Source organism: Artemia sp. Qi Xiang Cuo, chromosome 10 (assembly GCF_049724085.1).
Source record: "Artemia sp. Qi Xiang Cuo chromosome 10, ASM4972408v1, whole genome shotgun sequence".
Classification (NCBI taxonomy): domain Eukaryota; kingdom Metazoa; phylum Arthropoda; class Branchiopoda; order Anostraca; family Artemiidae; genus Artemia; species Artemia sp. Qi Xiang Cuo.
In genome coordinates, this window is record NC_142803.1 from 29107745 (window position 1) to 29133710 (window position 25966).

At 34.6% G+C, this 25966-nt stretch overlaps 1 protein-coding gene across 2 annotated transcripts in view; it reads left to right on the plus strand.

Moving 5' to 3' along the window:
- Positions 1-3957: 3957 nt before the first annotated feature.
- Positions 3958-25966, plus strand: part of LOC148947640 (uncharacterized) — a 388863-nt gene continuing 366854 nt past the window's right edge. For both annotated transcript variants that reach the window (XM_089095338.1, XM_089095339.1), the window contains exon 1: positions 3958-4114. In XM_089095338.1, the coding sequence (XP_088951464.1) occupies positions 4047-4114 (68 nt within the window). In that variant the 5' untranslated portion in view covers positions 3958-4046. The remainder of the gene's footprint in view (positions 4115-25966) is intronic.

Sequence of the window (25966 nt, forward strand, 5' to 3'; positions counted from 1 at the left end):
CCAGTCATGTTTAATCGTCAAACTCTCACTACCAATCGTAGACTAACAATAGATCTCACTAGTAACAAACTTACTCCTTTTTTATAGATTGATTCGGATTGTTCTCTTTAATGTATTTTACTGGTTCATTTAATCCGTCTTGTAATCTTTGTAGATGCATTATATTCACTTTAGGAGCATAGCAAGATTGTTCTTCTGACTTAAATTTTCTGAATGATATGACATATCGCACAAACATCTCGTCCCATTCAAGGGTCAGCCGGAAACCCCTTGTAGTTATTACTGCGACATTAGGCACTCTAGGTTTCATTTCGCCATTGTTAGCGCCTTCAATATCCAATAGAGTAAAACCGTCCATTACTAAAGAATAATATGATCGATGTACACAATTGACTCTTTACGCTAAAGTTTTAAGTACTTTTAAAAAGGCTTCTTATTGTTCTAATTGTACGACCCTTTGGGTTTCAGGAGTCTTTCTTAAAGAATTGGGACAAAATTCAAACTTTAGCGTGAAAAGTGAGGTGATGAGGAGGGGAGCAACCCCCTTTATATACGTAATTATGTCTATTCGTTTTAAGTTTTAATGCTGATCCATGCTTTCAATTGAAAAAACTTGTTTTTTTATTTAATTACTGATTGTTATTAAAACAGTGCCGGGAAAACTGGCCCACCTCCACGGAAAAATCCCCCTCCCCACGGAAATTTCCTCTAGACAATTTAGTTCCGGTGAAAATTTACCCCTGACACTTACCCTTAACAACTCCACGCGTAAAATTGAAACGGAAAAATGAAAACAAGAAATATAAAAAGAATTTTGTATAGGAATTCCGGCAAATTCCCCCAGTGTATAATTTCCCCTGGTAAGTTCACCTCCTGGAAACTTCCCTTCCCATGGAAAATTCCTCCGTGGAAAAACCCCTATCAGAAATTTTGCCCCCCCCCCTCCCATACGAAAACGGGTACTTGTATGGAATACCCCCTACCGCTGAAGTTGTTCATTCATTTACGCAATGCAGAACCGGATTTTTGTTAGTTTCTTTCAGTTTAGCGTGAGACAAGAAAAAAGGACTGACAATGGAAAATATATAATTTGGGCTTTATATTTGCACATTAGGGGGGGTAAAGTATTTGGACAGTGTGAAGTTATAAAATAATTCTTACTACATAATATGCAGGATAATTGTACCTAACACATTAGACATGCAGACACACTATTCTTTACCCCCACACCCTAATCTGCGAATATATAGCCCAATTTTTTTTTTAAGTATTATATTTTTATCATACTTAGGTATATTTCATTAGGATTGAGCGTCAGAAAAAGATATTAGAAGAATCAGAGGCAACTCTATAGCGTCGCCTATAGTAAAGGCCATACGGTTGCAATGTCTTATTATTTACTTATTTATTATTCATTTTTTTCCCAGAGGCACTTCATATGGAAGGAGTCGTCGTATAAACTTCAAAGAGGGCTCATTCGATTGGAAGTCGAGAGTTCTAGTGCACTTTTTAAGGGTCAAAAGTAATTGGAGGGCAACTAACACCCCTTCCACTCCCACCCTTTCCCTAAACACATCCAATCAAAATTTTGAGATAGCCATGTTGTTTTACGTAGTTGATTTCCAGACAGAAATTATGTTTTTGAGGGGGAAACTCCCCACCCCCCCACAGCCCTCGGGGCAAGGGTTGTAAGTTAGGCCCTGGAGGCACATAAGCTTTTTATAGATACCTTTGTCGTAGAAACTTCAAAAAAGGCTCGTTCGATTGGAAATTCAAAGGGCTAGTGCCCTTTTTAATTGTCGAAAGTGATTGGAGGGCAATTAACCCCCCTCTCACGCCCACCTTTTCCCCAAACACATCCAATCAAAATTTTGAGATAGCCATTTTGTTCAATGTTGTTGAAAAGTCTGGAAATTAGGTCTTTCAGGATGACAGCCTCCCCCCACACACAGAGGGCTTCTAGTTCACTTTTTGAGAACCAAGAGAGTCAAGAGACTGAAGGGCAGTTAGCCCCCCTCCCCCACACGCCTTTTCCCCCAAACACATCCGATAAAAATTTTGAGATAGCCATTTTGTTAAAATAGTTCAAACGTCAGATAATAAAAACTCTAAGGTTGACACAAACCCATTTTTTCACTTTGATTGTTACTTTGATACCAGTTTTCATACATTGATGAATATTTGATTTTTTTTTAAAGTTTGATTTTGAAATAAGCAATTTTAAAAAACTTGAAATATTTTGCAATCAAAAACGAACAAAAACTAATTAAAAAACTTTCCGAGAAATAAGTTTTTCATACAAAAGTAAAGGCCATTGTAGCTTAAGCTCAGCAGATACAAATACTTGTTAAAATTCGAACTCAAAACGATCAGAAATTACTATTAAAGAATAAAAGCGCCAATGAAGCAGCAGGTTTTAGACTTTTGCAGTGAGAGAAGGAGGCAATACCCAAACTCTTGTTTGTAGTGATTTTTGTTCATTTCAACCTTGATTTGCATATTCAATTTAAATTTCACTCGTTTTAAGATTTATTTATCCATTTACATTAATAGCTATTGTATGTTTGTTTGCATTGATTGATTATTTAATTTCTGTTCGTTTTAAGTTTCATTTATACTTTAGTAGCAAAATATTTTTTTTCGCTTTAACCTTGATTTTCATATTCAATCTAAGCATTACTCGCTTTAAGATCTATTTATTCATTTATATTATTGCTTGTTGTATGTTTTTTGCTATGGTTGTTTATTTAATTTCTGTTCGTTTTGGGTTTCATTTATTCTTTAAAAGTAATTTCTGGTCGTTTTGAGTTTGAATTTTTACAGATATTTGTATCTGCTGAGCTTAAGTTTAAAATGGCCTTTACTTTTCGTTGAAAAACTTATTTTTCGGAAAGTTTTTTTTTTTAATTAATATTAGGTAGAAGGTATTTCATACAAGTACCCGAAAATATATATACACTTCTCAATAACAAATACTATGCCTAAACAATGGGGAAATTTTATAACTTAAAGACCTTTCCCCTGGGGCTATGGGGGGTCGTTTTATATCCAAAAAGATAGTTATTGGGTCTTTCACTTATGATGGACCAAATGGCAATCTTAAAATTTTACCAGACGATTTTGGGGAAAAGGGGCGGGGGACGGGGCCTAGTTGCCCTTCAATCTTTTTGGTCACCTGAAAAGGGCGCTTTTCAAAAGGGAATTAATTTTTGGTTCGAACGAACCCCCTCACAGTATTCTAGGTACACTGGGTTGATTCGATCACCCCCGGGAAAAAAACAAATGAACACACATCCGTGATCTGTCTTCTGGCAAAAAATACAAAATTCCACATTTTTGCAAATTGGAGCTTGAAACCTCTACAATAGTGTTTTTCTGATACGCTGAATCTGATGGTATAATTTCCATTAAGATTCTATGACTTTTAGGGGGTTTCCTCCCTTTTTGTCGAAAATCAGGCAAATTTTCTCAGGCTCGTTACATTTAATGGGTAAGACTAAACTTAATGGAACTTATATATTTGACATCAGCATAATAAGGCAATTCCTTTGATATATCTATTGGTAACAAAATTCCGGTTTTTAGAGTTTCTGTTAGCATTGAGGTGTTCCTTACTTACAATTCGTTACCACGAACTGTTTGATTTTTTGGGGTTATTCCTTCCGTTTTAGACGACATTTACCAGTTCATATGTAACGTTAAATGAAGATCGCATCTTTTTATTATTTTTTTTTCAGGTTATTCCTTCCATTTTAGACCATATTTACCAGTTCATATGCTTAATTGTACTTGCAGATGAATATCAAAAATAAAAGGTTAATACTTGAATTAACTGTCCCATCTTCGGTGACTCATAGAATCCAGAATTTTGGGAGCCGAGGCGTCTGACACATGTCTGAGTTGAAACACGAAGAGAACCGTCCTAGAAGAGGAAATCACAGATTCACTCCATCTTAGTTGTTGTCGGATGCTGGCTTGAAATAGTGGGCATCAAAACTGGATGGTGGCTTGACACTCGGGTTTGACTAATCTAGTTTGCCGGTAGGATGGGACGAGACATCAAGCTCATCGTCGGGATTATTGCAGTCTGTTGTGTTGTTTTATCCGCTGCAGGGTAAGTCCACGTAATTAAAGCGTTAACTTCACTTCCAAGAATATTCCATTAGCTTGAATAGGATTACAAATAACGTTCAATTTTCTAGACATTGTTTATTAGTAAAAAAGCGGGTAAACTTTTTGCAGTTTATATTATGGACATACGAATAAAGTAAACATGCCACTCGATGCCCTTTTTTATGCTCTTTCCAAATAGAATAATCATTTTTGTCGGATATGAATTTTACCCCCACCCCTATAAATACCAATTCACGGTATATATTTGCACATTAGGGGGGGGGTAAAGTTTAAACTTACCTTTCATTTAAATCAGAAATAAAATTTATCCCCCCCCTAATATACAAATATATACCCTGAATTGGTATAAAATAAAGGTTCAAAATAGGGATAAAATCCTTTTTAATAGACAGTGTATAGAAAATTCACAGAAAATACCAGATACGTAAGAATGTAAGAATAGTAAGAATCTAAGAATCACAAAAAAAAATGTAAGAATCTACGATGTAAGAATTGGTATATATAGGGGTGAGGGTAAAATTCATTTCCGACAAAAATGATTATTATATTTGGAAACAGCATAAAAAAGGGCATAAAGTGGTATATTTTATTCGTAAGTCAATAATATGAACTGCAAAAAATTTACCAAAAAGCGATGTTTAGTTTTCAGTAATATTATGGTGTCACTCAGAAATCAGATAGCAAAAAGTTAGCCTAGAATTGGGGCTATTGAGAAGGAAACATGTAAAGAAAACAAGTCTTACTTCATAATATGTAGAGTAATTGTAGTTAACACATTTTGATTGCGATTCTACTGTACTTTGAGAACCCCCTCCCCCCCTTTGATTTAAAAATATTTAGCCCAAACTATATACTTCCGATTTTCGTTTTCTAATTTCGTCAGCATTGATTCGATTTACGGGCAACCGGGTTGAAACAAGACTGACGCGGGGTGACATTTAATGGAAATATATAATTTGGTGTATATATTTGCATTTTTTTGGGGGGAAACATTGGGGGTAAGGAATAGTGGAATCGCAGTCGAAATCCCTTAGCTACAATCATTCTACATATTATGAAGTGACAATTGCTTTCTTAACATGTTTCCTTCTCAACAGGCCCAATCGTACGCTTATACCTAAAAAAAGGTAAACTTGTATATATAACATATGACCGTATTCACTTACTGGTGGGGGAGGGGGTGGACTCGCAATTGAAACGAAAGTGATTATTAGGCCTGTTTTTTCACTCATCAATGTGCTAAGATCTTACATCTTTTGTCAAAAAACGCTTAAAAGTGAAAGCTTTGAACAAAGATCTTGCATCTTTGGTCGTTTTTGTGCAAACGTCTTTCATCATTCTGCTCTGATCAGCGGTCTGAGAACAATGATTTGTAGATCATCAAAGTTCTCTCATCATTGTTCTATATGGCAAAACAGTGGCGGTCTTCACACTTTTTGCTAACATCAGTGAGCTGTAAGATCTTAGAACAAGATGAGTTAAAAAACGATAATCTTTGCAGAAAGATGTAAGATCTTAGATGCAAGATTTTGGTGCTAAAAAACAGGCCTAATGTATCGAGAAAGAACGCTGAATTGGGAATCAAATGGTTTATTTCATTTTGCTATCTAATCGCAAAATACAAAAAGGTTCACTTGATAGTTACAATTTTAGCTTATAGTTAAAGCCTTTGATAAAAAAAACTGATTATCGGGACATCATCAAGGAGGAGCGGTCATGGCATTAAAAAGTACCTAGTTTTACGGAAACAGCACGATAGCCAATGTAGGATGAGGTGTTTTATAGTTCAATCTCAGGCCTAAGCCAAAGCTCAACTCTTCCGCTTTAGATTTTTGTGCGAAGACGCTCTTTGCTGTCAGCTAGCTTTCAATTTCTAATCAAGTGAGCCCTTTCATGCGAATTGACCGGTTAAAAGAAATGCATGGGAGACAGCGCTCTTTAGTGCTTTAACGATTGTGCGTTGACGCACACTTTTGGTGTAAGCTGATGTTTTGAAAGGGGCAATTGTCCGCTACGACTGTTTTTCTTTTAAACACAAATGATAAGCCTACTGTTTCTAGCTGAAGGATAAAGACTTTGTGATAGGCCCCAAAATTCTCACAGGATAGTAGCCTATTCTTTCATTTTAATCTTAATATGGATGATAATATTTATAAAATTAGAAAAGTTTTTTTTTTTTTTTTTTATTGGAATAAGAACGAAGTTGAAACTCAAAACGAACAAAAATTATCGCTTCGCAGATTACACAAGTTATATCTACAAAACTAGCTGAAATAAATTGGCTCGTGATATTTTTCAGTATTTGTAAAATTATAAAAGCTGGCGCTTTACTGAAAACATTACTGAAAAAAATATTAGGCTGAAAAAGCCTGCAAAAAATAAAAGACTAATTTCTACGGCTTTCAATAGTACTTCCGTCCACGATGTTAATAACTTTTGTATGCAACAATAATTCTCCAAAAGATAACTTAAGCAATCTCAGCTTTCTGCAAAGCGCTAATTTATAGATTTATAGAGGTATTGAAGAATATCGCTGCTCAGTATAGTTTATCTAGTTTTGTAAACATATCTTGCATAATCTGTGAAGCAATAATTCCTGTTCATTTAAGTTTCAACTTCGCTCTTTCCTTCCCGAAAAAACTCAATTTTTAAAAACCAGTTTTGTTCGTTTTTATTATTTTTCCCCTTTAAACCTTAGAAAAAGGTTTTGCTTAACTTAAGTGATGAAGCTAAAGAAGTCAATATTATTTCTGATTAAACAGGGCATTAAATATAAGTTTACATCATACTTCCTTTAAACCTGTTGTTCAAGGCTCCACCTCCTGTTGGCAGAAACTATAAAGCTCCTTAGTAAATTTTTTGACCATTATGATCCTATTGATGCACTTTTTATTCAATCCGATCACATTTTACAGCGATTTCAGACTCTATTTCAAAATTCCCATAATTTTTTTTTCTGCAATAAATGTTTGTTACTAAGACTAATCGAAAATAGTTGTTATTCTTGAATCAGCTTCAAACGACAATTTTTTTCTCCCTAGATAGTTTTTGCAAAACCTGTTTTGAATTTTGTTTACTATGGGTCCTGGCTCGCTCTTTACTAGATTGTATCTATCCCTGCAACCTTTATTACAAAATAGGAAGTTAATTTTCTTGAATAAAGCTTGAAAACTAAGATATTTTTAAGTTTCATTATATAAAACATTAAGTAGTAGATCTGTTCTTTTACCTGACTTTTTACGGTAAAAATTCCGTTTTCAAGCTAATTTTGAAAACAAACATTAAATTATGGGCAAATTCATATATATATTAAATGAAAAAAAAAGTTTTTCAACTGAAAGTAAGGAGCAACATTAAAACTTAAAACGAACAAAAATTATTACGTATATGAGTGGGTGGTTGCTTCCCCCCAACTGCTCGCTCTTTACGCTGAAGGCTTTTAGTACTTTAAAAAAAAGCTTCTTTTATTGTTTATAATTAAACAAACATAGTGTTTCAGGAGTCGTTCTTAAAGAATTGGGACAGAATTCAAAATTCAGCGTAAAGAGCAAGGTGGTGAGGAAGAGCAACCCCGCTCAAATACGCAATAATTTCTGTTCGTTTTTAGTTTTAATACTGCTTCTTACTTTCAGTTGAAAAAATTATTTTTAAAACTTAATTTCTGATCGTTTTTTTAAATAATGCCAGGAAATCTGGCTACACCTCCACGAAAAAATCCCTCTTCCCCACGGATTTATTTTCTAGGCTCTCTTGTTCAATCCTGGTGAAAAATTACCCTGGACAATTACCCTTAACATCTACACCCGTAAAATTGAGTCGGGAAAGAGAAAGCAAGACATAAGACGAATTTGGTATAGGAATTTTAGCAAATTATCCCAGTGTAAAATTTCTCCTTAAAAATTCACTCCCTGGAAACATCCCTCCCCATGGAAAATTATCCCCGTGGAAAATCTCACCAGCGGAAAATTCCCCCCCCCCCCCGAAAAATATATGTATACTTCCCAATAACAGATAGTATATCTTAACAATGGGCAAATTTCGTAACTTAAACACATTTACCCAGGGTCTGTGGGGGGGGGGGGGTCATGATATCTCCGAATGCATAGTTATTCGGCTTTTCAGCAATGCTGGACGAAATGGCTATCTCAAAATTTTGACTGGACGATTCTGAGAGAAAAGGACGTGGGAAGAAACCTAGTTGCCCTCCAACTTTTTGGTTGCTTGAAAAGGGCACTAGAACTTTTAATTTCCGCTAGAATGAACCCTTTTCCCTCTATTCTAGGGCCAGGGGGCGATACGATCGCCCCTAAAAAAAAACAAAACAAATAAACACGCATCCATGATCTTTCTTCGGGCAAAAAAAAAAAAAAAATACAATTTTGCAGATAGGAGCTTGAAACCTCTTCAATGGGGTTTTCTTGTACGATGAATCTGATGGTGTGATTTTCATAAAGATTCTATGTCTTTAAGGGGGCGTTTCTTCGGAAATATGTCAAATTTTCTCAGGCTCGTAATCTTTAATGGGTAAGACTAAACTTAATGAAACTTTTACATTCGAAATCCAATTCTTTTGATATATTTACTGGTATCAAAATTCTGTCTTTTAGAGTTTCGGTTACTACTGAGTCGGGTCGCTTCTGACTTACAATTCGTTACCAGGAACTATTTGATTTACAGGCTGGGTTTTCTTCACCATCGCTCAGCTAGGTCAAATGCCAATAAACGACCAAAAATAGCTGGTGATGGCGCTAATGGTGTCAACACATAAATTTGGGAGGGGAGGGGTAGAATTGTATTTTTTTAAATTGAGGGGGGAGTTCTGTATTTTTTTCAGTTTTTCAACATAAATACAAAGAAAAATCAATAAAAATACCCGAAAAGATATTCTTCCAAATTAAGGGGGAACAAGTTCCCCTCTTCAATTGACACCACCGATGGTTTGCATCCTTATTAGGAAATAATGAAATTATGTCTGTAGCCGTAAGGACACTCGGGCGGGAATTGAGTAAAGATGAATTTTCTGGAAACCCGGAGAGTGTATGGCGTCTGACAATGCCTGAAACTTTTTTTTTTTTTTTTTTTACCGATGTTTCATGGATTTTGATTTCTGTTTATATATATATATATATATATATATATATATATATATATATATATATATATATATATATATATATATATATATATATATATATATATATATATATATATATATATATATATATATATATATATATATATATATATATATATATATATATATATATATATATATATATATATATATGTAGGCTAGGTGTGTGTATGTTATCCTTTTTACTAGACTTAACGCAATTCAGTTCGTTCAAGTAGTTTTAGATTTTGGCCGCTAGTTTAAATGCGGTAGCAAAGATAAGTAGTTGGGGATGGGGGGAGGTTACCCATTTTCTAGGATCAGAATATTCTGACTATTACACACTATTATTTTCTCATGGTTTTCTTGGCCCCTTCCACCCTTCCGAGAACCACGTGTCCGTGTTTACGGTGAACAGACAGCTCTAAAAAGTCCTCACACGGAAGAGTCTAACATACACACAGATGAAATTTGGGGATAAGGCAACAGTCAAAATCTTCTCAGAGGGCGAACAGCCTTCTAAAAAAAAATATTTTAGTCAAGATTTGACAAGTATTTTACGAGGTACTGAACCGCAAGGATGGCACATATATTTACCCTTAGGTACTTGTCAATTAGCTGGTACACACGCGAGAAGTCAAGTTTGGCTAATGCTAATAAAATAAAACACAATATGAGGAACATATAATAGTTTAGAAACAAATTCGGGCTATATATTTGCACATTAGGGGGGGGGGGTGGCTGGGTAAAGCAAAGCATATATTAAAGACGTAACCTAACCTAACCTAGGTACCTTTTTCCCCCCTAAGCCCTCCCCAAAAAATAGTTTAAACGTTGTAAACGCAATGACAAACCACGCTTTGTGATCCAATTCTCTATTGACTGATACTTGTTTGACTAGTTTCCTTTAGCATCTATCTTGCGTGTGTACCAGCTAATTAACAAGTAACTACCCTTACCTCAATTACCACCCCTTACCCTTCGATTCCATAAAAAAGCAATTATGACCTTTAAATGAGTAGAACGTCAAATCCAAATCACCGATCTGTATTTTAAATGAAATCCCATTCATGTGATTTGACAACCTGTACGATTATCCTCCCTTTGCTCACTTTCTCCAGTTCTAAAAATCATGTTAGGAAGAAAGAAAAGCCCCGCTTATCTCAAACTGACATCCCTAAATTTTCAAACTCTTTATATATAGGCCTAATATTAATGTTGGAGACATGCCAGAAAATCAGGTTATCATATTACAATCTTTAAAATAGCCAAATCATAGACAAGTTATGCAATTCTTAATTATACATTGTATAACTAATTTTTCTTTGGTCATGTCAGTGTAATTTCATGCTAATTAAATCTGACATGCTTCTTCGTCCGTGAAAGTACTAACATAACAATACTGGCTCTAGATCGGGTTGAATTGTCCTCTTCGCGACTTTCAACATGTAGACCCATTTATTTTGATTATGAAATACTCTACGCCCATGACTGATCAGTTGATAGTGCATTTGATAATATTTTTAACATACGCAACTTGTTATATATGTTATTATCATGTGTTTTGACTTTATATGCAACTGTGTTTGTTTTTGCCATGGCCCAAAGAGGCTTTTGTTTTGCAATAAATATCTATCTATCTATATTTACTAAAAACAAGAGTCACGCGTACTGGCTTTACACCGACATTTCCTTGCTCTCAAGGAACGCCTGAAAAGCCTTTGAATAAAACGATCCCTCAAGTGAAACATTTGAGGAATATATAGTTCGTTGCTTACCCTAGTAGGCGTTTGTCTCCCTTACATATATACATGTATATATATATATATATAATATATATATATATATATATATATATATATATATATATATATATATATATATATATATATATATATATATATATATATATATATATATATATATATATATATATATATATATATATATATATATATATATATATATATATATATACATATATATATATATATATATATATCACATAAAGAAAGAAAAACGAGCAAAAATGGGGTTTTTATAGGCCAAATGACGATACTGAAAAAACAAAGCGAATATTTCGAGAGGACAAACGCCTCTCTTCTTTAGCGCGAAACGAAACGATGTATCAATAAAAGCCAAAAATTAAAAGAATTAAAACCAACTACCTAACAACCATAAAAGCGAGTTATTCGCCAATATCCGCGATTTGCACAAAATCCAAAAAAATATGAACTGCCATCGACGGATACTAGCAAACAACAGTTGTTCACTAGTATCCGTCGATGGCAGTTCATATTTTTTTGGATTTTGTGCAAATCGCGGATATTGGCAAATAACTCGCTTTTATGGTTGTTAGGTAGTTGTTTTTAATTCTTTTAATTTTTGGCTTTTATTGATACATCGTTTCGTTTCGCGCTGAAGAAGAGAGGCGTTTTTCCTCTCGAAATATTCGCTTCGTCTTTATATATATATATATATATATATATATATATATATATATATATATATATATATATATATATATATATATATATATATATATATATATATATATATATATATATATATATATATTTATATATATATATATATATATATATATATATATATATATATATATGGATTCTCATTGTCGCTTGTCTTCTAACCGGAGACAATTTGATGCAATTTGCTTTCTTTTCATATTGCGATCTTTTTAAAGATATTTGATTATTAAAGCAATTCCGATTTCTAACAACGATATCTACTAAACTTCAAACTTTTCTGTATAATTTTTTAAAGTTTTTTAATTGTTGTAATCCCTTGTTAAACTATATAGCCTACTAATATTTTTGCAACTACCAGTTTTTACTCTTTGCGTACTTTAGTGTCTTTTCACGCCGTTTCTTTTGAAAAATATTTGATTATTGAAGCAAATCCAATTCCTAACAACAATTTTTCTAATCTTCAAATTTTTAGTTTTCTTTTGTATGGCTTTGACCTGTTGTAAACCCTTGTCAAAATACATACAGATAATTTGTAATTACCAGTTTTTCTGTTTATATATATATATATATATATATATATATATATATATATATATATATATATATATATATATATATATATATATATATATATATATATATATATATATATGTATATATATATATATATAGGGTCGTATCAAGGATTTTTTTCGGGGGTGTTTTACACAACGATTTTGTTTTCCGGGGTGGTTTTACATATAAAAAAACGCAAAAAAAATGTGTTTAAATCCATATTTTATTTTTACGAGTCAGACAAACTTTTTTTTAACCCCCACCCCCCTGGGTACGGCCTTATATACAAGGTCACACAAGGACTTATCCAGGAATTTATTCAGTGGGGGAAGTAATTTTTTGAGAGCGGTACAAAAAAACTTACAAAACACATAAAAATGTCGTTTATATAGACTTTTGCTACATTTTTACGAGCCATACAAAATTTTTGCCTTTTTTGGAAGGGGGGGGGGGGTCAAGCCTGGGACCCTTGGTGGAAAGAACCCCTGTGAAGGGTCTCCCGTGCCGTACAGTGCGCTCAGAATGTACAACTCACAAGATTATGTGTCATAAATTGAAATCCAAAGGGAACAGCATTCAGTTAACTTCTAAGTTAATGAACTTTAAGGAACAGCCGAAACTTTAACCAGAGGAGAGGGTAATGGGGTTTTCCAATCCGTACAGCAAGAGTATATTGTCACCCTTACGACTAAAGATCGTATCAGTCAATTTCACACTTCACGGGTTATTAACCAAAAACCGTCTGCTAAACTTTTCTCAAAGGGAAGATTTGCAATACAATATAGATAACGGGGGTCGAGTTGTGATTGGGCACTAGGATGTAGTGCTGGCCATCTCTTTGAATGTAGTTCAGCAAATAACTTTGGGCAATTATTTTAAAAGTTTGGAAACATCAGATACGACTTCTAGTCGTAACAGTGACGATTTGTTATGTACCTTCCCTCTTCATTTCCGAAAATTCCGTCCGAAAAATTTTACAGGGGCCCTTGGCTCATCTTATTTGATACCTTTTTTTTCCTTATAAGAAAATGATTATTTGGGAATTGAAATAGGTATATATTAATACAGAACAAAATAAAAAAGCTTATGGTGCCTTGTCAGCCCCGTAAGTAGAAATTTGTTTAGACAAGGAATTAATTTTTGGAGGGGGAGAGTGTCATAAAACATTACAAAACAGGTAAATTACACGAGAAATATAGGATATTTATGAATATGTATAGAAACATACTGGAATATGTTTAAAATTAAGGATTATTCAGGACTGTAGGCTGCACGATGTGTCCCTCCCCTAAATGTATATTTGTTTGCAGTCATGGATGGCAACTTCTTGTAAACCGTAGCTTTTGTTATAACAACAAAAAGGAAGAAAGAACAACCTAGATAAACTTATTACTTGCTATACCTGCTTATCATAATATAATTATCATATTTACTGATGTAAACAGATATTTGTATCTTTCTTAGATTTAATGCTGGATTCAAGAATGCTTTAACACTAGGTAATATTAATTATTTGGATATTTTGCTAAACTAATAATTTACCCCAAATAACATTTTCCTCGACCCGTATCGCAGATGTGTCAGCACTGACCAGAAACCAGCTGGTTGCCGGTGGTTAGAATGGGATACCAAGCTAAGAAGTATATTCTGCTTTAATCATACCTCGCTTGTTAAAGCACTCGCGGGAATCATGACACACTATACCGATTGACTGGTCATCATATTCACAATTTAACAAAACGCTCTTGAAGGCTTTATTTTCGCAAAGTCATCTGCTAGAAAAGGATGAGGATGCACCTCCTTATAGCTTTTGTCATAGTTTCTGAATGCTATTGTGTTTTGTTGTCAAATGAAATTGAAGAGGGGTATCCGATGGTAGGAAGTTTTCGCAAACACTTTTCGAAAGAACACAATTACGCTCTTTATTATAATAGCTTGGTGGTGAAAAGGATGACTCAATAGTTTGTAGTTAGTTTGTAATGCATTTGCAATGACGAGTTCGTTTTAAATTCTGCAGCATTGTCCATTAGAAATGTTTCGTTTATGGAAAGGAATTTTTTCTAACGGAGAACTTTTTCTCCAAAGCAAAAGGACCAGAACACTATAGCAAATAGAGGAATGATGTTGAAATCAGTTGCAAATCCAATTTATACCTGAAGCTTTAATGGCAGAAAATGTATGTCTTCAGAATTGGATTCTCAGAAAGATCCCCACCCCCGCTAAATTCCAACACTGAAAATTTCCTTAGAAACATTGTGTCTTCAGAATTACGTTCCAGGAGTTTGCATTAACAGACATCGTTTTATCCTCAGCGGTGGATAAGCTAATAGAGCTTCTTTATGAACAATGCTTGATGTTATCTTTAACGTCCTTATGACGGGGAACAGCGGATAAGCATAATTAATCGCTTGTCTGGTGAGTTCCTTACGCCAGAAGAGTATTGTCTTTGTATGTATATAAAACTGGAATTGACCAAAACTAAAGGCTAAAAATTAATGTTCGGAATAAAAATAAAAAGATAGAATTAAAAGACATTAAAAAAAAAATTGAATCCTAGTCTAGGCCATTAAAACCGACCTATAAGAAACGACAAAAGTATCGGCTGTTACTGTTAAGTTCTTGGAGTCTGTATTTCATTGAACAACAATTGTTTTGTTTTTGTTCTACCCTTAAAATATTGTTTGAAATTGTTTTGCTTTTCAGCTTTTTTGAACTATCATAAATGAGAGAGATTCAATTTTTCAATTTTCTATTTCACCAATATTCAATTTTTTGTCCTTAGTTGTTTGAAATGTCTCACAATAGTGTTTAGGAGTTGCTTACTCTTAGTTTGGTTACACTGTTCACTACCAGGTTATGAAATAAATTTCTTCTTGGCATGCTAAAGGGGGGGGGGGTTCGAACCTTGTCCTCCAGAAATCTTTGGATTTTAAATGTGTTTCTTATGGTTTCTCTTTTTTTCTGTGTAGTTCGAATATTTTGGTGTTTTTTTTTGTGTTTTGATCCCTCCTGTTCTAGTTTTCTGCGTATTTGGCTGATAAAAAGCAGATGCTAATTCAATATTTTGCCTTATTTGTTTCAAGTGCCTTACGATAGTGTCTAGGGTTGCTTCCTATCAATTCATACAGTATAGATTAAAATTTTCCTCTTGGCGGAAATATAAATTTCAGTTTGGGGCTTCGGACCCTCATCCTCCAGTGACTTTATGAATTTGACTCTTTCTTACATTTTTTTTCTATATTTTCTGTATAATTCAAATTTTGGCGGGTTTCTCTTACGTTTCGACCTCCTGTTCTAGGTTCCTCTGAATTTGTCTGATAATTTTTTATTTTAATCTACTTGTATCCATTTATCAAAGCTTGTGTCAAGGTACTTTGAGAGCAGGGTGGGGTGTGTGTGACCCTGGATGTTCAAGATTTACCTCCCAATCTCTAACAAAACAACACAGGCAAGGCCGTTTCCAGGGGGTCTGGGAGTTTGAACCCCCCTACTCCCGAAATATTTGTCCGACGCGTAAAACGTAACAAAAATGAATATAAACAAATTTTTGCTGCATTAAAAAAATGAAAAACCCCCAGCCCCCAAAAAACTCGAGGATACGGCGCTGACAACAGGATAACATGTATTAAAGCCCAAAGAAGAAGTCATGTACAAAAAAAAACATCGGAAATAAAATGAACAAACATCTTTAAACGGAAAAATTAAGATTTTTTTAATGAATTAATTAAAAAAAAACGTTTAAAAACGATTTTTTTAAAAGTAAAGTAAAGAGTCATATTAAAACCTAAGATGAACAGTGTCGCACAGGCCATCCAAATATCGCAACCGCTGTACGACAACGTAGATGGCGATACCTTGGACACATGCTCCGCATGCCAGATCACAGACTTCCAAAAATGCTCCTAACTGGCAAACAGAAGACACCCATCGGCAAGGAAGACCGAAGAACACGCTCCGTAGGACATATGAACGTGACAGAAGAGCCCTCCAGACGAGTCTCATCCCAGAGTTGGAATTCATATATACAGTGGCTCACGTGAGGGAAAATTGGAGGGTACTCACCGACACCCTTTTATGCCTCCGGAGGAAATAAGGTTTAAGGTAAGATAGGCGGAAAATTCTGCTATTGAGAGATGCAGTTTTGTTTCAGCTATGGTTACTGTCAGTAAAGTTTTTAGTCTGTCTCACAATTTGTCGATATCTTTGCAGTCAGAAACTATAGATCTCTTATACTTCTCAAACACGCTGACGATCTTAAGAGCAAAGTTAGAGACGTGAACGTGAGAGAGAGGAGTAAAGCTACGTTTTCCACTTTTTACTGAAGTAACTGAACTGGGTCAAGATGCTGAAATCAGCATCAGAGGGCCCAGGTGAGCTCCAAAACAAGCATATGCGGATAATTACGCAACAGCGTCAAAAGATCCTGAAACATATTACTAACTTCCTGTGTTTATCCCATTTATGGACTACTTTTTGCAGCAGCTGCATCAGCGATTCCTTAGTCACGGAAAATTGTTGAATCAGCTCTGCGGAGGAGAATTTGGATACAGCCGGGAAACGTGGCACCAAAACATTTCATAATGTGCTTAAAATAATGTGATAAGAAGAGTTTCCCCAAATTACATCGATTTTGAACATCAGTGAACCGATTCCAGTCATTATGACTACGCACAAGTGTTCGTGTTTTAACCTTAGAAGAGTAAAATCCTATACCAGGATTGCCCCAGGTTATGAATGGCTTAATGGATTGGCCTTATTATCCATGCACAGGGATGTTCCAGTCAATACAGAAGTTATTTTGATAAACTACTCCACAACAAAAAAAGGCGGCTTGATTTTATTTTATAATTACATATTTGTTTACAGTGTTGTCTCAATAAAAATTTACCTTATATTCTAAAAACTTTCTTATCCTTTTTAACCAGTACTACTATCCCTGAGTCAATTTATCCATCTCCCCCCGAAAGTTATTGCTGGGCTTGGCCCTGTTCAGGTCTTAAAGCTCTTGACTTCCTATTCACAGCAATACAAATACCACTTCGAATGAAGTACTCAGGGCTAAAAACTTCGCTCACTTTTCTAACTCTTTTTCTAGTTTTCACCACTTTCTAAGACTTTGTAGTGGTGTTAATAAGCAGTGACACATTCTTAGAACTGTTTGTCGAGGGGATTTTATTATGAGCCCCACTACTGCTTTAGCCTCGCCATCAGCTTTTCTGTAACTATAAGAACTCTCAGCCATCTCACGAGCCCCCAAAAACACCAAACTTGCAGTAACTTGATGATCTACCGGTTTGTCTTCAGTTGATTCTGTTTTTTTGCTCTCCAGAATCCTTTTTTTTTCGCCTGGAGACTACTCCTTTCACACAACTTAAGGAAAATACAGATTTTTTACCCTCAGACATGCTTAATGGCTCTTGGAAAGAGTCGTCGAGCTCTTTGAATTTTCGAAGTCAACCTTTTCCGCAAATTGATTTAACGGTTTGTCAAAATAATATAACATTCATTGCATATATGCAATTCAGGATATATATTTGCACATCAGTTGGGGATGGGAGGGTGGGTGAAGTTAATTTCTGACACAGATGAATGTTATATTTGGGTTCAGGATGAAATTCTGATTCTAAAGATATGTCTATTTCTTAGCTGTCTCAATATGCAGTTAATCTGAAAATTTACTGACAGGTGTCAACCTATCTAAAGTTTTACAAAAGATATTTTTCCTTCATTTCTGGTTCTCAATTTGTTTTTCATTTAAAGTATGAGAATTTCTTAGCTATCTCAATACTAGTGCAACTTCTGCTGCGGTGGTGTTAATACACAACTACCCTAAAAAACATTACACACAAATTAAAAAAAGCTCCTACTACCTGGGGTGTTCGCGTTGTGTTCGCGCGGTACCTTTCTTTATTTTATTTGATAGACAAAAATAGATTGTGTTATTGAAGAGGAAATACAGGGTTAGCCTGTTAACTCCCCTTTTCTAGATATGGCCCTGTAGGGGCGTGTGTAAGGGGAAGTTTCAAGGAAAGGAGCGGTCCAACTATCGACGCCGTCGTTTTATAGCATCGTATGACCAAAAACTGTACGTTGTTTTCCTACACGATTTGGTACTTTCTAGGGGGAGGATGTCTGTGTTTGTGTGATGAGGCCGAGGTCCGTATTTATAAGCTGATTGCGTTTCGTATAATTTCTTTACTATCAGTAATTTTCAATATGTTTTCAGGAAAAAATGGTCAAAGAATAGTAAAGAGCGATATTAGAATCTATAGCGAGCATAAAGTAAGTCATATAATAAGGCAAGCTCAAAAGGAACAAAATTACTATGAATGAATAAGAGGAAAAAACAACAGAAATTAAAAATAAGACCAGGTCAAACTTGAAAAGATTTTCATGCCTGAATTTTTTCCCAATCAATTATAAAAAATATTCCGATTCAATTACAAATATATTTTCAAGTATAAGTATTAAGAACACCCTAAAAATGTAGTAATCATGTCAGAATTCCAACTTCAGTAACACAAGATTTCTCGAAGAGTATTTTATTCATTCCTGCCCAGAGATGCGACACATGGAACTGCGAAATCAAGAATCGTTGCAAACAACGACATTTGTCAAGAGATTAGGGCACAAATTCTTCCAGATTTTTTTTTATGAGGAATTGCCAAGGTTGTATCCGGGGGAAGGGGGTTTGAATCCCCTGCCTAAATGTTTGTCCGACTCGTAAAAACGTAACAAAAATGAATATAAACAATTATTGATGCGTTTTTAAGTTGTCTTTTGAAACCCCCTCCCCCGAAAAAATTCTGGATACGTTCTTGGGAATCGCTTAAATATTACTCCTCCGATCAATATAAAAAGGTTCATTTTATTATAAAGCTTTTTTTGCATTAAAAAATCTGCAAGCTGTTAGCCTGAACAATCCTAATAGATTTGCCTGCAAACTTATTCTAATTAGTGACATCTCTTTGTCCTGTTGCAAGTTGGTAGCAGAGTCAATTAATTCCAATGATTTGCCACTTAATAACACTATTTTATGATTCGTATACCTGATAGAGTCAGCAGATTCTAATGTTTGTACTGATAACATTGATTGAATATCCTATTTAAGTGACAGTGATTGTTCCTCTGTTTTATGTGTGTCTGTGTGACAATGTTTTGTCGACGCGTAATCCACGTCAAAGTTGGATGGATGCTAGGAAAATATGTTAGGCCATACGTCAATGTCAAGTTTGAATTTATTTTCGAATCTGGTTTTCAAATTCCCAACTTTTCCCATCTGGAAAGGATATGCATGGAAGTGAAGTTGGATTAAGTAAGACTTATTCATATTTTCTCGTTTAAGCTTAAAGGCCGGATCGTCTTTAGGAACGGTAACAGACGTTTCTGTTTTGAAAATGTTCAAACGCGTATTCCTTGAAGAACACGACTTTTAAGCCATATATCCACGTTTCTAACAAAAATTATGGCTAACAATTCTACCAACAATTGTGTTTCCACAAGTGTACAGACAGCTATTCTATATATATTAAACTATTCTATATATATATATATATATATATATATATATATATATATATATTTTTTTTTTTTTTATATATATATATATATATATATATATATATATATATATATATATATATATATATATATATATATATATATATATATATATATATATATATATATTAATTTTATTATACATATATTAAACGCTGTTTAAAATATTGGTTTGTATTTTAAAGGTTCATTTTTAAATTTCCTTTCCAGTTGGTTTTCTATACGATTTTAGTAACTTGTTTTTGTTTGTTAACTGTTCTGTTAACAATCAGTTTCTGGGAGTCAACGGAAAAATATTAGGAACAATTGGGATCCTGGAAACAGACCTCCAGTTAGACACATATATTAACGTTTCACATAGATATTAATGTAGCTGGCTGATAAAAACAAAGGTTTGTTGTTTAAGCCTAATAAACTGAAAATCCTTCTAAAAATGTTATTCTAAAGTATAAAAGCCACTTTAAACAAATACAAATTACGTGAATAAAACAAGTCATTCGTATACGTTGTAAAATATTTATATCGTATACGCGTAATTAAAATAATTATCGTATACGCTGTTGCGTAATTATCCCCATATGTTTGTTTTGGGGCTCATCTGGGCGATCCAACGCTGATTTCAGCATCTTGACCCAGTTCAGTTACTTCCGTAAAAAGTGGAAAACGTAGCTTTACTCCTATCTCTCACGTTCACGTCTCTAACTTTGCTCTTAAGATCGTCAGAGTGTTTGAGAAGTATAAGAGATCTATAGTTTCTGACTGCAAAGATTTCCACAAATTGGGTGACAGACTAAAAACTCTACTGACTGTAACCATAGCTGCAACAAAACTGCGTCTCTCAATAGCAGAATTCAATGAATCCCTCCAGGGGTGAATCTACAACATTTTCATTGGGGGGGGGGGGGCAAGAAGGTCTACTTTCGGATATTCAAGGAGCATGGGCTATATAATAATTTTTTTTCCACATTACTGGGGGGGGGCAACTGCCCCCATGCCCCTCCCAAACGACGGCCCTGAATCCCTTCCCGTAAAAATGTCGAATAACCCTCCCGTAATACCCGATGCGCAACTATGCAACACTGTATCGCAGTTAATATTACTGAATAAACGGTTTATGCTAACTGTGCACTTCGTATGGATTGCACGTTTTGTGGCAAATAGCCTACGTTACGCAACAGCAGTAGCAAATTTTCGACAATTGCACATTTTGGGTCTTTTAGGGGGGCTCATTCCATTAGGCACCCTAGCAATGATCTGCAATAGGCTTCAGCTTTGCATGAAAAAAAATATAGCATAGATGTAATCAGGGGCGGGTCCAAAGCAACATCTTGGGGGCGGGTGACAAAGGTGCCAATAAGTAAAATCTTGGGAGGGCGCAATGTGACAAGGGTGCTAACAATTGACCAATTGACAAGTTTACTTGAAAAGAGTGAAAACAGAAAAAAAACAAAGAATGAGGGCGCCAGAAAAATCTTGGGGCGGGGGGTGTAGGGTCCCCCGGCTTCATGGGTTCACCACTGGATGTATCTCACATTTTCTGATTGCAAATCTATCTTCTTAAATGTAAATCTTTTTTTTCCTTGCAAACGATGCTTTGAGAAAGGATGGGATTTCATGACAACATATTATGGGATTGAACTGGGTTAGTCTTTGGAAGCCTTAAAGCACGAATTTCCGACCAGATCATTCATGTGGCCTGCGGGGTTCTCTGGCCTGTCTTTGGAGGCCTTTTGCAAACCAAAGGTACATACGTTTCTTATTTTGAGCCTGTTGTCGGACAGGCTCATTGACTAGTTAATGATAATAAATCAAAATTTAAGTTTTTGGGGAAAATGTTATATTCGACTTAGAACACTGACGTAATTTTTGATAGGCAGGAGTAAAATTACTTCCCAATGTCTTATTTAGAGATTTTTAATTCTTATCTAACAGTTTTAACGAAAACAACTGTCTCATGGTTGTTTCATGTCTAAATTAATGACACGTTTGGAAAGGGTTATTTTGTAATCTTCCAGAAGCCTCCAAATTCAAGATCACTGCGTAAATAAAATTTATCATTGCGTTTTCTAGATAGATGCATAAAAACCGCCGGCCGACCAAGAATATTCATTGTACTTCTCAAAACAATTTTGATACAAAAAAAAGTCCTTATTTGAGCGAATAGGTATTCCAGCAAGATGCTCTTTATTCCAGCCAGAACTTTATAAATATTCCAGCCGGCCAGATGCTAGTACTTAGTCGCTGTAATAGTACTATGGATTTTATTTGACTTTGGTTTCTCAGACATGCTAAGAACATTCAGTACAGAAGAGATACCCTAAAGTTCCACTCTGCATACCAACCTTATTCTTCTATTCGCAAGGATTTGTGTTCTGTATTTCATGTTCTTAAAAGAATAATTTATGTCCAAGTTGATTCCTCCCTGCCTTTGCCATTGTCTCCCAGAATACATACCAAGGGCGGATCCAGGATTTGGTTTAGGGGAGGGGGGGCAAAATGGGTTGATCCGATAAACTTCCGTTAGGAGCAAGTTTAATTAACGCAAAAGTGCGTTAATTAAGTAAATTACACTACTTTAGACTACGTTAGGGGGGAGGGAGGTGCCCCCTCACCCTTCCCCTGGATCTGCCACTGATACATACAAGTTCAATTAAACCAGTGACTCTGGTTTGCTCAAAGCGACATAAAGTACAACTGCTTCTACATTGTTTCTTCCAGAAAATCTCTGGATCTTTTTTTCTGGGAAAAAAATCATCAATTTTATCAATATTAAATGCTCCTGTTTTCTAATTTGCGAAACACATATTTACCAACGATTTACCAAATTATATTTACCAACGATTTACCAAATTATATTTACCAACGATTTACCAAATTATATTTACCAACGATTTACCAAATTATATTTACCAACGATAAATATAATTTACTGTAACTGATAGAGTATGAGAATAGACCTTTGCCTTGGACAGGGAAGTAAGGAGAGGGGAAGTTTTGGAGCCAAGAGCTAGTTATGTCCTCTGATTGTTGTCGGGTATTTATATTTTGACGATAATCTCCCCTCACCCCATTGAAACTTGGCCCTGAAAAAATCTTTTAAAACGTTTTTCTCTTGTGTATAGGCTGCTTATTTTCATGTATCTATGCTGTCCTTTGGGCTAGTCTCCTCCAAAATCTCGAGATCTTTACTATATGTCCCATGGTTTTCAGCATTCGTCCAATCAGATACCTCTTTTTTTAATGCCCCTCCCCTACCCACAATGCCTCCCCTCTAAACAAAAGTAATATCATGAGTACGCACCTGCTTCTTCTATATATTAACCATAATACCTTCGTTCTTTACAGCTTCCCATTAAGTCTTGGAAAAAATAATTCCCATTCTGCATGAACGTAGCATGTCAGTCGAATATAGGTTATCCCAACTTATTTAAGCTGAAAAACTCGTTGAATTGACGAAATAATACAGCCCAGTATCTTCGTTCAAAACCAAATCAACAAGCTATACTAAAACTACTACTACTATTACTATTAACTCACTGCAGCACCAAGCCGTTTGAGACCAACGCAGCTACGCACGCTCTTCCTCCATCCCAATCTATTCAAATCCTCCCTCTTTACAATCTCCCAGGATTTTTCCATTTCCTTTAAATCTTTCTTTATGACTTCCTCTCCTACAATCGCGGACGACCTGCTTTTCGTTTAGCCCTAGACGGTTGGTCAAAAAGGACAATCTTTGGCACTCTGTCATCCTTCATCCGCAGAACGTCTAGCCATCTCAACCTTTCTCTAATTATAGCCCTAGAAAGTACTGGGAAAAGACTTGGGGATGGACTGGGAAATAGCTATAGTGTTGCGGTTTGGTTCTATCACCTTCTAGAGAAAACAACGGTAAATATTATTGGGCCAAAACAGATCAATCCTGTAATAAGTGATGCATCCATGATTCTGAAAAATGGGGAACTGTAGCTTGCTCGAATTTTAATTACTTGCTTTTAATCGACAGATTTTTAGGATAGATTTTCAATGATGTCGTTGTTGCTAGAATTAAAATCCAGTGATTTTTTTTAATTTTTTTACTTGATAGATTCGTATAAATGTTCACCAAGTTAAACTGGACCCATGCTGTCAGCTTTTACGGCCGACAGTTTCGTATAAACAATACGAAAAAATTGTAGAAACTTGAACCCCAACCCCACTAAGCTAAGGGGGTGGTCACTCCTCTTGAATCAACCACTGATGGTAGCATCAGACGGTTTCCTAGAATGTCACCAATACATACAACATAGCCTGGTAACCACTATGATTTATTCTGGTCAAACCTCTAAAAATAACAGCATGTAATCTATTATAAAACGAAACAATAGTAAAAAACGAGAAAAATTATTTATTAAACAATAGTAAAAGGTCTCAGAAATTATTTATGTAATCTATTTTGATTTTTTCGACAGCCGACATGCCTTTATTACCGTTAGTTTCTTTCTTTTTCTACTAATTATTGAGGAGATGCTATTTTGTGACTTTGAAACTTTAAAGGATTCAAAGTCACAAAGTCACGAAGGATTCATCTACATTGATTCAAAATCTGTTTAACACTGTTAGTTCAGTTAATCGATGGTTTGTATCTAATTATTTAGTACCGAATTTTAAGAAGACTGAATTTATGGTTTTTGGTCATTCAAAACGTGCTACTAAAAAAATGTCATGTCAGGAGCTTCAAGTTGGTGAGCATAAAATACGTAGAGTTCAATCATATCGTTATTTAGGAGTTTTTATTGATCCCCTTTTGTCATTTCAAACTCATATTGATCATTTAAGGGTGAAACTTTCGCAAAATATTGGGTCTATGTATCGTTTGCAACATGTTTTTCCATTTTCAAATTTAAAAATAATTTATCATTCTTTGATTGCTCCTTATTTAAATTATTGCACAATTATTTATTTAAATACTTTTTGGACGCATATAAAACCCCTACAGATCCTTCAAAATAAAGCAGTGAGAATACTTGGAAATTTTTTACATCGTCCATCAAAACTTAGAGATGCATCGGAAACTGAAACATTATTTCTTTTCTTGAATTTATTAGATCTGAAACATATAAGAGAACTTAATATATCAATATGGCATTTTAAAATACAAGATCCTAGTAGTTATTTTTATGAAAAATCTCTGTTGATTCTGCCCCCTCCTTCGGCTCTTAGGTGTTCTGGAACATATCGAATTCCCTTTGTTAATTGTGAAAGATCTAGATTTTCAATTAGATGCCAAATACCATTTATTTCAAATAAATATAGGCTGAAAGATAGAATTCAAATTGAGTCATTTCGGCAAATATCAGTTCTAAGGAAGAAAATATTAAAATTATGTATTGACCTGTGATGGTGGAATAGAATTTTTTTTTTATTATTATTATCATTATTATTTTTGTTTATATTTGTTACCCATGTTGGGATAGCCTTCCATGCCCCACTTGTCCAGCGTTTGTTTTCTTTATGTTTGTTATGTTTTTTGTTTTTTTCTTTAACCAGGTTTTTTTTCTTTCTCTCTTTTGTTATGATGAGGAAATGTTTTTTTTTTTTTTTTTTTTTTTTTTTTTTTTTATTATTATTAATACCCAATTTTACGAGCTTTGCTCTCTGTTGGGGGTATATGTTTTTTTGGTAATGTTGATTTATTCAAATAAAATCTTCTTCTCTTTAAAAAAAAAAAAAAAAAAAAGTCGAAATATAATAAATCGAAATTTAGATGCCGTTTAGAATTGACGTCCTCAACCTGCAATGAACTTTACCAACCTTTACGCTAGGATAGGAGTTTGGCAGCAATCTTAAAAAGTAGGGATACTAAAATGGAGACAGATAACATCAGATTTTAATTGAAACGCACTTCTTTAAAATTTTCTAGGTTTCTCTGAATTTCTCAGATATAGTTCCATTGGAATTCTTATGTCAAAAATGTCAAGCCTCCTGTCTCGATCTGTTCAGATGTAACACTCAAAGTCACATTCCAATTCTATAAAATCTATGACACGACTTGGGCTCAAACGCTTGTAAAAGTGTTACATCTGTACCAGTGTTTCCACTTATCTTTTCAAACAATCTGTAGAACATTGACAATTTT